This window comes from Chiloscyllium punctatum, chromosome 2 (genome assembly GCF_047496795.1).
Source record: "Chiloscyllium punctatum isolate Juve2018m chromosome 2, sChiPun1.3, whole genome shotgun sequence".
In the NCBI taxonomy this organism is placed as follows: Eukaryota; Metazoa; Chordata; class Chondrichthyes; order Orectolobiformes; family Hemiscylliidae; genus Chiloscyllium; species Chiloscyllium punctatum.
Genome location: NC_092740.1, coordinates 479,008 through 495,546, shown reverse-complemented (window position 1 = coordinate 495,546; position 16,539 = coordinate 479,008). Strand labels below are relative to the sequence as shown.

General features: G+C 42.6%; 1 protein-coding gene across 6 annotated transcripts in view; it reads left to right on the top strand.

Annotated features, from left to right (window-relative positions):
* The window catches only part of LOC140493806 (nipped-B-like protein), a 523,989-nt gene that overhangs the window by 328,671 nt on the left and 178,779 nt on the right, over positions 1 to 16,539 (top strand). For all 6 annotated transcript variants that reach the window (XM_072592747.1, XM_072592718.1, XM_072592708.1 and 3 more), the window contains 4 exons: positions 1,572 to 1,661; positions 2,111 to 2,331; positions 12,758 to 12,860; positions 14,121 to 14,219. In XM_072592747.1, coding sequence (XP_072448848.1) covers positions 1,572 to 1,661; positions 2,111 to 2,331; positions 12,758 to 12,860; positions 14,121 to 14,219 — 513 coding nt within the window. The remainder of the gene's footprint in view (positions 1 to 1,571; positions 1,662 to 2,110; positions 2,332 to 12,757; positions 12,861 to 14,120; positions 14,220 to 16,539) is intronic.

The following is a 16,539-nucleotide window of genomic DNA, read 5'->3' as shown; positions in this document are numbered from 1 at the left end:
GGGTTGCTAGTTATGGGCAATACATGCTGGTCTAGTCAGTGAATTACATTCAGTGGATGAATATAAACCCCTTCTAACTTTCTTTTTGATGGAGAACAGGGCCAATTTCTCAAATATTTTAATATGACCCAATGCTTCTCATCCCTTTGTCATTATCTGCCCCCTCTCTAAAACCTTCACATTTTGCAGATGGCACGAAGATTGGTGAAATAGCAGAAAGCATAGGGGACTGTCAAAGAATACAGGAGAATATAGATAGTAAGGGGAGTTGGGCAGAGAAGTGGCAGATGGAGTTCAGTCCAGGCAAATGTGAGGTGATGCATTTTGGAAAGTTTAATTCTAGAGCGAATTATACATATTCAGCAGAACCTTGGGAAAAGTTGATGAGCAGAGAGATCTGCTCCGATCCATTGTACCCTGAAGGTTGCTGCACAGATGGATAGAATGATCATGAAGGCATATCGGGCAGGGTCTTGCGTATATGAGCTGGCAGGTCATGTTAACATTGTACAGGACTCTGGTTCGGCCACATTTAGAATACTGTGTGCAGTTGTGGTCGCCACATTACCAAAAGGATGTGGACGCTGTACAGAGGGTGCTTATGTGGATGTTGCTTGGTATGGAGGGTTCTAGCTATGAAGAGAGGTTGAGTAGGTTTGGATTGTTTTCATTAGAAAAAGGGAGATTGAGGGGGGCATCTGATTGAGGTCTGCAAAATCATGAAGGGTAAAGACAGATAGATAGAGATGAACTTTTTCCCAGGGTCAGGGATAACAAAAGGTCAAGCGTTTAAGGTGAGAGGTGAAAAGTTTAAGGGGGAATATACGCGGCAAGTACTTTACACAGAGGGTGGTAGGTGCCTGGAACACGTTGCCAGCAGAGGAAGTAGAGGCAGGCATGGTAAGTTCATTTAAGGTGCATCTGAACAGATGCATGAGTAAGTGGGGAGCAGAGGGATACAAATGCTTAGGAATTGGGTGATAGGTTTAGACAGTGGATTTGGATCAGCCCAGGCTTGGAGGGCCAAAGGGCCTGTTCCTGGGCTGTAAATTTTCTATGTTCTTTGTACATTTTTTGTAATGTGTCTAGTTGAGACTAAATCATTATTTTATGTGTAGTCACTGGATAAAGGTCTTTAAATAGGTGGGTACAGGGCATGTTTTTAATTGATTTATTGAATGTGAGCATTGCTGTCAAAACTCGCATTTTGTTGTCCATCCCCGATTACCTTTGAGAAAATGGTAATGAGAAACCTTGAACTGTTGCCATCCATCTGGTGTTAGGAATCAAGTTCTGTGAGTTTGATCCAGTAGTAGTGATACAGTTCCAAATCAAGGTGGTAAGTGGCTTGGAAGGGAACTCTCTGCTACCCTACTCCTTCTAAATAACAGTAGTAGTGGGTTGAAAGCTGCAAGGAGCCTTACTGCAATGCATGTTGTAAATGATACACACTGCTGCTGCTACAGTGTGCTGATACAGGTTGTGGTTGAGGAATGCATGATATTAGATGTTATGAGATTATTTTGGGAATTACAAAGTCTGGATGCTTGCTAATGGTTAAAATCCTGCAGGTTTCAGGGATAGAGGATGAAGTTCAGCAGCTTCAGAAAGCATTGTTGGATTACCTGGATGAGAATACAGAGACTGACCCCTCGCTAATGGTAAGCAAAATCTAGCTACTCAATATATTTATCCCCTTGTAGAGGAATTCAGATTATCCTTACAGTGCCTGGATGTGGGTGGTGGTGGTGGTGTATTGAGGGGTTAATAGATGGGCTACGTTTCGGCAGAGTTCATGGGTCGGTTAGCGTTAGGCCTGGTTACTGAGCAGGTCTAAGCGATACTATTGGGGATGTTAAGGGACTTTTTGTTCCTCGCCAAAATAAACCTTCATTCATAACGTCAATGTCTGGACATGAAATTTTGTTTTGCCTTCCGTGGGATTGACTACATGCGTGCAGAGAGAATATTAATTCATGACCCAGAGTCTAAGAATTGCTGGTGATATTGTCAGAATTTGTTTTCCATTGTAAACTGGATTCAGTAACAGTCCAGTTTCAGTCTGATATTCTGCCACAGATCCTGCAGTAAGTTCGTGTTTGTTTTTAAGTTTGCTAGGAAATTTTACATTGCACAGTGGTTTCGTGACACTACAATGGAGACAGAGAAGGCAATGAAGTCACAGAATCAGAAAGATGATGATTCTTCAGATGGAGCACAGCATGCTAAGGAGGTAGAATCTACAGGCGAGATCATGCAAAGAGCAGAAAAACGCAAGAAATTTCTTCGCTCTGTCATCAAAACTGCCCCAGCTCAATTTAGTACCTTAAGGTAAGCTGTGTAGGTTGGGAGGATTACATTCAAAAGTGGACAATGGACTGGCCCTGCAGGTTGGTTTAATTATGAAGCATTTATAGTGCAGTATAGGACTTGGATTGATTCTCCTGCTTCTGCCCTTATGTGCAATTCAAATGTGACCATATCTGGGCTGTTACTTCAATATCACTTTTGTATCCTGGCTCCATATTTCTTGATTTCTTGAGAGATCAGCAAAGCTATAAGAGAATGAGTACTTCATAATTTTTCATTCAGGAGCAAACGACCAACAAAACAACAGCAACAGTGGAAATGATCAAAATAAAGTATGGAGGAAAGTTAAATGATAGGTTGACTACCCTTGAAGTGGATAAATTTCCTGGCTTGGATGGCTGGAGATTAAAAAAAGGTTAGAGACAAAAACATCTGCAGATGTTGGAAGCTAAGGTAGACACATGGGAGGTTGGAAGAACACAGCAAGCCAGTTGGCATCAGGAGGTGGAGAAGTCAATATTTCAGGAAGAAGGGTTACACTTGAAACGTTGACTTCTCCACCTCCTCCTGCTGCTGCCTGGAATTCTGTGTTCTTCCAACCTCCTGCATGTCTGTCCTGGATGGCTAACATCCCAGGTTAAGGAAAGTGGGGATGGTGATTGAGAAGAGCTTGCTTTGGTCTTATATTATTCTGAGATGAGTTCAAGAGGAGCAAGAAAAGATATAAAGTCAACCTGAGCACAATCCTCTGGGTGTAAATGTTTTACCTTGTGTCTTCCCTAGTCCTTCTATAAATTACTTAATTCCCAGGTAATTGACCTCTTGGCCATAGGAAACTGATTATTACTGTCTACTCTTATCTAGACACCTCATTATTTTGTGCAGCTTTAATATAAGAGGTTTACAGACCACTTAATAAAAGAAAAATAACCCTACTTATCCAATCTTATCTCATAATTGCATTTTTCAACATGGCATCATTCTTATAAATCTCCTTTGCACTGTTTCAAGAGCATTTGCATCTTTGTAGTGCATCAATGCAGTGGCCAGAATGGTACACAAAATTCAAACTGTGACCTAGCTTGTGTCTTGGTATAGTTACAACATTAAACCCCCTGTTTTTGTATTCTATAGCTCATAGTGTGCAGTGAGGCATTTAATATACTTTCTTGACCACTATATCCATCTTTCCTACTATTTTCAAGAACTTGTGGATGTGCAGTCCAAGGTTGAAATGTAGGTTGTTATGATTTACAATCCAGCTAATGTTATTTTCAGGCAAGTCACAACACTGCAGTTTAGAAGAATGAGATGGGATGATCTCGTTGAAGCTTACAACAATTCTAACAGGACTAAAGGGGATTCTCAGCAACAAACCGAAACAAGCAGACAAAATGCGTCCAGAAACCCTAGCCACACTCCCTTACTCTCAGAAATGACTGCCAGACTACTCAGACCCCTTGGCATCATGGTAGCCCACAACACACTAAAACAGCAGCTAATGATTTTGAAAGACCCCATACAGACAACAAACAAAACTAATGTCATTTACGAAATACCTTGCAAGAACAAACACTACATTGGACAAACAGGCAGAAAACTAGCCACCAGGATACATGAACATCAACTAGTCACAAAAAGACGTGGCCCACTCTCACTAGTATCCTCACATACGGATGAGAAAGGGACAACACATCAATCCTAGGACGAGCCAAACAGAGACATGCACGGGGATTCCTAGAAGCATGGCATTCCAAATGGAACTCTATCAACAAACACATTGACTTGGATCCCATTTACCATCTCTTGTGAAAAAGAACAGGAAATGACATCACTATAGGAAATTACATCACTGCAAGAAATGACATCACCACAAGAAATGACATCACCAACTCAAGGAAACACAAACCTAGAAATAGAAAGTGGATTACACCACCAGTGCTTCATCCAGAGGTTCACTAATGATACCTAGTATGATGACAAAGTGTCTGAAAATGTATCTTCCAGCTCAGCAAGCAAATCCACATCCAGGATCAAGCAGGGTGTCTGCTAATCCCACTTCAACTTTCACATCTGTACTCTTTGATCTCCTGATTTTAACTGGTGATTTTGTAACCTTGTTACCACACAGTCAGGAAAAGTCCCAGGATGTATGTTCTGCAATAGTTCAGTTGCCTGAGTTTCCCCTGACTGTTCAACCACAGTAGGCAGCACTCCTACCTGTGAACAGCTATATCATGAGCAAGGACAAATTGTATTTCTAGAGCTGAGAGTTTGTCCAGTACTCCTACCATGACTTCTCCACTCTTCACTGGACACTAACCTACATAACTAAGTGCCTCTTGTCTCTTTGTGAATTCTGGTTACTAGTACCTTTTCTGGCAATATCCTTCTGAGGTACATATCTCCTTATCTTTTAACATCAGAGATAAACTTTGATTTATGGAGCAACTCATAATCATCAGCCATTTTGGCTGCTAATCTTGCCATTTTAACTCTGCTCTTCCACATGAGTTCTCACTAATTCAGAAAGTGAATTTTTGAACTCCTGTCTCAGTGCCAGTTTCTGAAGTTCAAACTCACTCACTTTCTTTCCTTTCCTTTGTCTCCTTTTCTCTCTCTTCTCTCTTCTCTCTCTTTGTCCTGCTAAAACGATTCGTTCTTTTTCTTCTTCTCTTTCCTCTGCTTTTAATCATAATTCATTTCTGTTGCCCTTTCCTCGTCTTTTGCCTCTAACTCAAGCTGCTTCATTTTCAATTATATCTTAGCTATCTCTAAAGATCCTGATGGCATTTCCAGTAAATTTAAATGTTCTGCTATAGCTGTAATTATGTCCCCTTTCTTCACGGAAGGAGGCAGCTCCAGTTCCTGTTTCTCTGCTAATTCCAGCGGCTTGGCCTTAATCACCATTTTACAAAATTCCCAAAGTCACTTCTTCAACTCCCAGAAAAATCTTGGTGACTGAAAGAGCATTGCAATTCCAAGTACTGTTTAAACCAACCGAATTCAACACCTGGATCAAAAGACACTAGCACACACCACTTGCTGCCTTTGAGTCCAACAACCTTAATCCCAAATCGGAACTATAGAACAAACCCTGCAGAGAATCCCCAATCTGTCATGGACCAGATCAGACCCCCTCAAAACAAATCAAGAAAGTAGCCCACACCCTAACTTTGCTAGTTGTTTTAAGCAGGTGGTGTAACGTGGGTATTCCAGGAGAGATGCAGCTGGTCAAACCACTTAATTTTAAACAAAACAGAACTTATTTACAAGATTACTGAATGAAACACAAACAAAAGAGAACAGAATACTGAATAACTTAACCTATCTGAAAACCCAACAGATTATCCCAACTTAATGATGCTGTTCGAAATACTTGAAAGAATCTCCGTAGACATCCCTTGGCACAAAAGGTAAAATTAAACACATGGTCTTCAAGGAGAGAGAGAGATGGTAGCATGGAACACTGTCTTCCATGTAGCTGTTTCTTGGACCAGCAACCTCAAACCTGCCTGACCGCTTTTACCTATTCACTAAAAACAATGACTGCAGATGCTGGAAACCAGATTCTGGATTAGTGGTGCTGGAAGAGCACAGCAGTTCAGGCAGCATCCAAGTAACTTCAAAATCGACGTTTCGGGCAAAAGCCCTTAATCAGGAATAAAGGCAGTGAGCCTGAAGCGTGGAGAGATAAGCTAGAGGAGGGTGGGGGTGGGGAGAGAGTAGCATAGAGTACAATGGGTGAGTGGGGGAGGGGGTGAAGCTGATAGGTCAAGGAGGAGAGGTTGGAGTGGATAGGTGGAAAAGAAGATAGGCAGGTAGGACAAGTCATGGGGACAGTGCTGAGCTGGAAGTTTGGAACTAGGGTGAGGTGGGGGAAGGGGAAATGAGGAGACTGTTGAAGTCCACATTGATGCCCTGGGGTTGAAGTGTTCTGAGTCGGTAGATGAGGCATTCTTCCTACAGGCGTCTGGTGGTGAGGGAGCTGAGGTGAAGGAGGCCCAGGACCTCCATGTCCTCGGCAGAGTGGGAGGGGGAGTTAAAATGTTGGGCCACAAGTCAGTGTAGTTATTTGGTGCGGATGTCCCTGAGATGTTCCCTAAAGCGCTCTGCTAGGAGGCGCCCAGTCTCCCCAATGTAGAGGAGACCGCATCGGGAGCAATGGATGCAATAAATGATATTAGTGGATGTGCAGGTAAAACTTTGATGGATGTGGAAGGCTCCTTTAGGGCCTTGGATGAAGGTGAGGGAGGTGGTGTGGGCGCAGGTTTTACAGTTCCTGCGGTGGCAGGGGAAGGTGCCAGGATGAGAGGATGGGTTGTAGGGGGGGCGTGGACCTGACCAGGTAGTTACGGAGGGAACGGTCTTTGCGGAAGGCGGAAAGGGGGGGAGGGAAATATATCCCTGGTGGTGGGGTCTTTTTGGAGGTGGCGGAAATGTCGGCGGATGATTTGGTTTATGCGAAGGTTGGTAGGGTGGAAGGTGAGCACCGGGGCGTTTTGTCCTTGTTACAGTTGGAGGGTTGGGGGTCTGAGGGCGGAGGTGCGGGATGTGGGCGAGATGCGTTGGAGTGCATCTTTAACCCCGTGGGAAGGGAAATTGCGGTCTCTAAAGAAGGAGGCCATCTGGTGTGTCCTATGGTGGAACCGGTCCTCCTGGGAGCAGATACGGCAGAGGCGGAGGAATTGGGAATATGGGATGGCATTTTTGAAAGAGGTAGGGTGGGAAGAGGTGTAATCCAGATAGCTGTGGGAGTCGGTGGGTATGTAAAAAAATGTCAGTGTCAAGTCGGTCGTCATTCATGGAGATGGAGAGGTCCAGGAAGGGGAGGGAGGTGTCAGATGGTCCAGGTAAATTTAAGGTCAGGGTGGAATGTGTTGGTGAAGTTGATGAATTGCTCAACCACCCCGCGGGAGCACGATGTGGCACCAATGCAGTCATCAATGTAGCGGAGGAAGAGGTGGGGAGTGGTGCCGATGTAATTACGGAAGATAAACTGTTCTACGTAGCCAACAAAGAGGCAGGCATAGCTGGGGCCCATACGTGTGCCCATGGCTACCCCTTTGGTCTGGAGGAAGTGGGAGGATTCAAAGGAGAAATTGTTAAGGGTGAGGACCAGTTTGGCCAAACAAATGTGTGTCACTGGAAGGGTACTGTTGGGGACATCGGGAGAGGAAAGAATGGAGGGCTTGGAGGCGCGGGTCATGGCGGATGGAGGTGTAAAGGGATTGGATATCCATGGTGAAGATGAGGCGTTGGGGGCCGGGGAAACGGAAGTCTTGGAGGAGGTGGAGGGAGTGGGTGGTGTCTCGAACGTATGTGGGGAGTTCCTGGACTAGGGGGGGATAGGACAGTGTCGAGGTAGGTAGAGATGAGTTCAGTGGGGCAGGAGCATGCTGAGACAATGTGTCGGCCAGGGTGGTCAGGCTTGTGGATCTTGGGAGGGAGGTAGAATTGCGCAGTGCGGGGTTCCCAAACTGAGGTTGGAAGCTGTGGGTGGGGGATCTCCTGGGGTGATGAGGTTCTGTATGGTCTGGGAAATGATGGTTTGGTGATGGGGGGTGGGGTCATGGTCGAGGGGGCGGTATGAAGAGGTGTCCTCAAGTTGGCGTTTGGCTTCAGCGGTGTAGAGGTGCCAGACTGCCAAAACCAAATCAAACCAGAGGAAAGTTGAGCTGGGCGAATTGGCCAATTTTCTTTCATTGTACACATTTTTTAAGCTTTTTGTCTGATGCGGTATCTGTTAGCTATAATCAAATTGGCCCTAAAACCCATCCAAGTCAGACATTTCAGAATCGCTGCTTTTATAACCCCTCTGGGGGGAAAAAAGCCCAGGACAGCATAATCTTGTTAAAGGAGCAGCACCATCACAGGTTTATGACTTTAGTAAAGACACATTTGGAATATGGTATTCAGTTCTGGTCACTACACTGTAGGAAGGATGTGGAGTCTTTGGAGAAGGTACAAAACATGTCTACTAGGTGTTGCCTGGATTGGAATAAATTAACTGCAAAAAGTTGTTGGGCAAACTTGGATTGTTTTTGCTTGAGCATCGGATGCTGAGGGGCGACCTGATAAGTATGCAAACTTGAGAGACATGAGTATGCTGGATACTCAAGAGTCTTTTGGTAATGACCTAATGGCGTTATCACTGGAATGTCAAATACTAGGGTGCATAGGTTGAGGCAAGAGAGGAGAGTTTATGGGAGATGTGCAGAGGGTGATAGGAACCAGGAGCATGCTACCAGGGGAGTTGGTAGAAGCAGATAGAAAAATAATGTTTGAGGCATTTAGACGCAGTCGGGTGGGATTAGTTTAGAATTGCATTGTGGTCAGCGCAGACATAGGCTGAAGGGCCTATTCCTCTGTTTTTCTGTTCTTTGTGACCTGTTGCTACAAGCAATATAGTACCGAAGGCAAAGCTATGCCCGACAAATTTATTAGAGTTCTGTGCAGGTGTTAGATAAAAGGAAATAGTATGTGTAGCATATTTGGATTTTCAAAAGACATTTAATAAAGTACTGCACATAATATTACTTAAGAGCTCATGATGGTGCAGATAATGCATTAATCTGGATAGAATATTGGCTAAGTAATAGAATAGAGAGAGTTGGGATTAAGGGGATCTTTTTCAGGATGGTTACCTGTAACTAGTGGAGTGCCATAGATGTCCGAAGAAAGTGAATGCACTGTCACTAAGTTAGCAGATGGCAAGGTTAGGCGAGAACACAAGTAGAGAGAATGATGGAGTCTACAAATGGAGATGTTGGCATAGTGGTATTATCACTGTACTGTTAATCGAGAGACCCAGGTAATGTCCTGAGGACCTGGCTTCAAATCTCACTGTGGCAAGTGGTAGAATTCAATAACAATCAAAACCATAAAACTATGCTGATTGTCAGGAAAGCGCAACATGTTCACTGCTCTTCAGGTAAAGAAATCTGTTATCCTTACTTGGTCTGAGTTAATCAGAAAGGTTGGGAATTTTTTCACTGGAGCATAAGAGGTTGAGAGGTAATGTTAAAGAAGTTTATAAAATCATAAAGGTATAGGTAAGATTAATCATAGGTGTCTTTTCCCGACGATGAGGTATTTCAAGCCTAGGGGCACATTTTTAAGGTGTAGGAAGAGATTTAAAAAAGACATGAGAGGCAACTTTTTTTACACAAAGGGTGAGAAAGTGATGGATGTAGGCATACTTATAATGTTTAAAAGACAGTTACATGAATCGGAAAGAGATATGGGCCAGGAACAAATAGGTGGGACTAGTTTGCAATTGTATTGGGCATGGACTGGTTGGACTGCAGGGTGTATTTCGGTGCTTTGTGACTCCAGGTCCACAGTAATTTGGTTGACTCTCAACTGTCGTGAAATGACCATGCAAGGCACTCAGTTGTATTAATTTCTCCAAAGTTTGCATATAGAAGTTGGATGGACTACTTGGCATGATCTCGGGACCAGAAATAACAATGGCAAAAACACCTCTGCTGAACCTGCTAAATCGTCTCAATTAACATCTGGGACCTGGCGCTAAATTTGGGAGAAGCTGTCTCACAGACTAATCAAACGACAGTTGGTTACAGGCAGTATCATGGTCCTTCCCATCCCTGGATATGTCCTGTCCCATTGGCTGGACAGACCCACCGTGGTGTACAGTCAGCAGGGAGTTGCCCTAGAAGTCCCCAATATTGACTCGACCCCACAAAGCCTGATGGTATCTGGGCAAAGGAGTCCTCCTGCTGTTAATCATGTACCACCCCCTTTGACTGATGAATCAGTATTCTTCCATATTGAACAGCACTGAGGGTGGCAAAAGGGAAGTGATGACCTCGTGATATTATCACTGGATTTTTAATCGAGAGACCCAGATAATGTTCTCAGGTCCTGGATTTGAATTGTGTTGTGGCAGATGATGGAATTTGAAGTCAGTAAGTATCTGGAGTTGAGAGTCTAATGATGACATGAATCCATTCAGTTACTGAAAACACTCTCTGGTCTGATTCACTAGTACCCTTTGGGGAAGGAAACCACTGTCCTTACCTGGTCTGGCCTATGTGTGACTCCAGATCCACGGCATTGTGGTTGGCTCTTAAACTGTCCTCTGGGCAATTAATGCCCAAAATCCAAACAAGATTACGCAGGTAGACCATTGTTTTTGACTGTTCCTGCCCCACAGAACCTGTCTCTTCCTACTTTACAACCCATTTCCTTTAAAGTCTCTATTCCATCCTCCTGGTTACTCACTGTCACATCTTTTCTGAAGATTCCGCTGTAATAAATGCTAGCCTGGCCAGTGATACCTATATCCCATGAATGAGTCTTAAAAGAAAAATGCACAAAATGTATTCTGGCTGGGGGATTTCGATGTCTACCACCAAAAGTGGCTTGGAAGCAGCACTGCTGATTTGTATCCTAAAGTACATAGCCGCTAGACTGGGTCTGCGGCATGTGTGATAACAAGATCAGAGGGTGTGTGGGGTAAGGACATGGTCAGCCCCTAAAACTTTTGAACTGAATAGTGAGTCAAGAAATCTGCAGTGTCCCCAAGTGGAAAACAAGGTGCTATTCTTCTAGTTTGCACTGAGCTTTACTGGAAGAGTGCAGCAAGCCCAGAGATGTTGGCCAGGGAACATAATGGTGTTAAATTGAAGTGGCAAGCAACTGGAAACAGGGTCATTTTCGCAACAAAATGTAGATGTTCCACAAAACGGCTATCCCCTCTGCGTTTCATCTGCCCAACATACAGCAGACCATATTGTGAACAACGAATTGTCAGCAGTAGACTAGATTGAGTGAAGTGCAAGTAAATCACTGCTTCACCTAAAAGGTGTCCCTGCGGCCTTGGATCAAAAGAAGTCAGGATGTAAACAGGCAAGTGTTGCACCTTCTATAAGTTACAGGGGAAGGTGTGGGAATATGGGAGATGTTGGTAATGGAGGAGGAGTGGACCATAGACACAGAAGGAGAGCGGTCCCTGTGGAAGGCTGATAAGTGAGGGGATGGGAATATTCATTTACATCCTGCTGGAGATGAAATTAATGCAACTACTGTCATGCCAACTCTTCAGTGAACTGGTTGAGTGCAGGTAAAAGGGATCTGAATGTGGTTGACTCTTAAACTGTCCTATTGATCTGTGGGTCTCTCGGTTCCGCGATTGGTCAATTAACACACCTGTAAACGAGTCTTTGTCTAACATGCAAACAATCATTTATTGTATGTTACAGAGCTGGATTGGAGGACTCTGATTCGCCCAGAAGTATGAAAACTTCTTGGCAATCAAAGAATCCAACAACCTTGGAGTTTGCATAAGATTTATATGCTTTATTCAAGATCAGACATGGAGCATGATCACATAGTAACAATCAATCACTACATGATATCACTTCATGGATAGTTGCTTGAACTAATGATATTGATTAAGTCATAGTGGTTTATGTCACCTTTACAACGATTCTCAGCTTAAAAATGTGGTTTAGTATTTCCTCTATGAGGACTCGCAGCTTGCAAAGTGTGGTTAGTTTTTTTTAATATAATTTTCAAGACTAGTTGCAGGTGGTCATGTTGGCATAGGGAACCAAGTCGCCATGTAGGTGCTGTGAGCCATTTTGTCTCTAACTGCAATTTAGAATTAACCATTATTTCTGTTTTTTTTATTGGAATTAAATCAGTCTGCAGTTTCTTGTTTCTGTCTGGTTCAGTGCAATCTAGTTTAGCAGTGCAGAAGCCATGTTGTGCAGCTCCTGTATGCATTTTGTCCTACCTCCCAGAGGCCCATATCTTCACTCCGAGCAATTAAGGATGGGCAAAAAATGTTGGTGGTGAGTGAAGGGATCTGTGGAGCAAGAGGAGGACTCTTGTCCATGGAAATTGTCACAGAGCTGGAGACTAGACTGGATCACACTTTTGTCGAGCTTTGACAATCTGAGTCGCCTCATCCTGAGCCATAAATTGTTTTATGCTTCTGCTGTATCCTGAGAAACCTCTGCGTTTAAATTGTGTGAACTATTTGATTATTTAATAATCTTGATTTTCTAACTGTCAGTTAACTTGTTCTTTTAATGTTGCCAGGTGGTAGTCTGTGTTTACTGTGTTGATTTACAAGCTGCTGTTATGGTACCTCTAAAACTTTAGGCCATAAGATATAGGAGCAGAATTTGGTCAATCAGCCCATCAAGTCAACACTGCCATTCGATCATGGCTGATATGTTTCTCAACCCCATTCTCCTGCCTTTTCCCCACAAAACTTGATCCCCTTACTGATCAGGATCCGATCTTTGTTTGGTCTTAAATACACCTTTAATTCTCACTAAATGCATCAGTGGAAAAACTAATCTGATAGTATGCTTCCAGGCTATTAAACAGGTCTTTACCAGCTCTCAGGATGTCTTTACTCATGTTAAGTACTTTCTTGCCTTGAAACTGACTGGCTTGTTTCTTTATACAGAATGAACTCTGCTAATGTAGACTATGAAGATGCCTGTCTGATTGTCCGGTACTTGGCCTCCATGAGGCCTTTTGCACAGAGTTTTGATATTTATTTGACACAGGTGAGTGGCTGTATAGTACTGCTTTTGAAGGGGATTTGATCTGTGCTCCTCTGGAAGAGGGAGAGGGATTTAAAAGGATTGACAAATTTCATTTTTCCTTTCATATTAAGGGGAAGTGGTAATATTACTCGACTAGTGATTCAGAACCTCAGATTAATGTTTGGGTTTAATTAATTCATGGGTTTGAATCCACCATGGCAGATGAAAAAATTTGCATTTAATAAGGAAAATCTGGAATAGAAAGTGAACCTTTTTGGTGACCATGTAACCATTGTTGATTATTATTAAGCAACCTATCTCGTTCACTAATGTCCTTTTCGAGAAGAAAATCTGCAATCCTTACCTGTTCTGAGTTGTGTCCTTACCATAGTGTTGAGGTTCTGATTTTTTTTTTTGCTTCCTTCATTCATGGGATGAGGGCTAGCTAGGCAGCATTTATTGCCTATCCCCGATTAGGAGCCAACCACATTGCTGAGAGTCTGGAATCACGTGTAGTCCAGACCAGGGGAAGGATGGCAGATTCCTTTTTTTTTTCAAGATTCCTTCCTTAAAGGACATTAGTGAACCAGATGGATTTTTCCTGACAATCGACAATGGTTTGATGATCATCATTCAACTCTTTAATTCAAGATTTTTTTTTTGGAAATTCTACCGTTTGCCGTGGTGGGATTCGAACCAGGCCACCAAAACATTATCTGGGTCTCTGGATTAACAATCCAGCAATGATGCTGCTGCGTCATCAGCTCCTTTGTTGCCTAGTAAGCAATTAAATGTACAGACAGTAAGAGCTGACCAAGCCAGCACAGCATGCATTCTGTGAAGAAATAAAAAGAAAAAGAAATGTGGTTATAGAAAAGGTATAACCAGCTTGGCTATTGGGTAGAGGTGGTGAAAGTTAAAATTGCAGAAAGTTAAAGTTGCAGTATGCATAGTCTGTAGTAGGAATAGGTTTTGTACCAGGGAATCTTTCATTTCAAATTCCTGTATGTCCTTTTTTTCCTTAATTCAGTGTGCATGTTGTCCATTTGTTTTCCAGTGCTAATTGCTGTTGAACTGAGTAGCTTGCTAGGTTACTGCAGAGAGTAATTACAAATCACCCCTGTTGCCATAAAAACATCAATCAATGATAGTTTTATGATTGTCATGATTAGAGCCAGTTTTACATTCCAGATTTATTAATAGAATTTAAATTCTGTCATCTATTCTGGTGATATCCATCCCCTGAGCCTATGCATTGGATATGATATATTCTATTTCCAGATTCTGCGTGTACTAGGAGAGAGTGCGATCGCTGTAAGAACAAAAGCTATGAAGTGTCTATCTGAGGTAGTTGCTGTGGATCCCAGCATTCTTGCAAGGGTAAGGATTTGTTTTCCTTGTGCGAACATTTCCACTGTATAGTTGTTTACAAACAACATTTTCAAGAAGCTGGTATGTATTTGAAGTCTTCGGTGCAAAGCAAACATTCTAGCGTACAGACTGGAAACCCAGGATGTCATTTGCCAAAATTAAGTGAAAGCAACTTTCTATGCCTAAAGCAGCTGAAGAGATAATATCATTCAGAACAGAGTTAAAGAGTAAGGTGCACAAGTGATTAGAGTTTGAGCAGTTATCTTTGATGTTGGGGAACTGAAAGATTCAGAGAGAGGGAGGTATCTAAAAGAAAAGTGGGAGTTTCACAATTAAGGCAAAGCTTAATGTGAAGCTACTATAGATCAATAAAGAGAGCTTAAATGAGGTTTGGATGGGTCTTAATGTGAGTAAGAGCAGTAAAGGTTCTATAAATGCATAAAAATCATAGGGTAACATTAGTAAGGCATTTTAACTTCTCCAGTATTAAATGGGATAGGCAAAGTGTGAAAGGCTTAGAGGAGGCAGAATTCTTAAAATGTATCCAAGAGAGCTTTTGAGCCAGCATGCAGAAAGTCCTGCAAGAGAGGATTCAATGCTGGACTGAATTTTAGGGAGCAAAGCTGGGCAAGTGGTTGATGTGGCATTGGGGGTGCATTTTGGTGATAGTGACCACAGTTCAAAGAGATTTAGCATAATTATGGAAGGGATCTGAATTGGTAGAAGGCTGATTTTTGTAAGACAAGACAGGATCTTGACAAAATGGGCTGGGAGGAGCTCCTTGAAGGAAAATCCAGTGACCGTCAAAAGGGTAATAAGAAGTATGTAGGACCAACAAGTTGTAATGGTGGTGGCTAGGACCATGTTGAGAGATATGCAGAATTTAGACGAGGGGAAAAGAAATGGGAATTCATGGTACATACTGAAGGCTTAACACAGGTATGGAAAGTGCAGGGGTTACTTAGAAAAGAAATGGGGAAGATGAAAAGGGGAGGTAAAAAAACAAAAGAAACACTGGCAAATAATATAAAGGAAAATCCAAAGATGTGTTTGAAAGCCCTTTTAGGGGAAAGAAATAACTAGAGAAAGAGGAGGGCCCATTCGGGACCAAAGTGGCAATCTGTGTTTGAATCCAGAAGGCATAGCTGAGGTTTTAAATGATTACTTCGTTTCTGCATTCATTGTAGAAAAGGACACTGTGGGTGTGGAAATCCAGGAGGAGTCTGTGATATACTTGAATGAATAAGCATTAAGAATGAGGAGATATTAGTAGTTTTAATAGGCTTGAAAGTAAATAATTTCCCAGGCCTAGATGAGATTATCGCAGATTGCTGTGGGAGGCAAAGGAAGAGATTGCAGGTGTTTTAACATTAATTTTCAAAAACATTCTGGCCACGAGAGGTTCCAAGGGACTGGAGGATAGCTAGTATGCTGCCATTATTCAAGTTAGGTGGTAGGGATGAACCGAGAAGCTATAGGCCAGTAAACTTAATATCTGTGGTAGGGAATCAATTGGAAAAATATTCTGAGGGACAGAATTAATCTCCAGTTGGATAGGGAAGGATTAATCATGGATAGTCAGCATGGCTTTGTATGGGAGAACATCATATACAAACTTGATTGAATTTTTTGACTAGATGTGTCTATGACATGAGTGAAGCTGATGTAGTCTGTATGAACTTGAGTAAGGCTTTTGATAAGGTCTCTGATGTTATGCTGCTTAAGAAACTAAGAGTACATAGGGTCTAGAGTAGTTAGGAAAATTGGATTTATAAGTGGCTTCATGACAGCCAGCAGAGAGTGATGATTGAAGGGTATTTTTGTGACTGGAAGCCTATGTCCATTGGCATATACCAGGGATCATTGTTGGGTCCCTTGTTTGTAGTGTACATTCATGATCTAGACGTGAATGCAGGAGGTTGATCAGTGAATTCGCAAATGAGACAAAACATGGTGGTTTGGTAAATAATGAGGAGGAAGGCCTTAGACTGCAGGACAGTAGAAGTGCTGAGCAGTGGCAAATGGAATTTAATCCTGAAAAGTATTAGATGTTGCATTTTGGGTGGCAGCAGCCCCCAGTACCTAGGAGCAGAGGAGCCTTGGTGTGCATGACCATAAATCCTTAAAAGCAATAGTATAGGTAAGTGGTTAAGAAGGCATATGGGATACTTGCCTTCATTGAATGCAAAAGCAAGGAGCCTGTATATCTGTAAATATCATTAGTTACACCACAGCTGGAGTACTCTATAATTCTGGTCACCTTCCTTTAGGGAGGATGTGATTGAATTCAAGAGGGTACCAAGGAGGTTCACCACGATGTTCCTTGGGC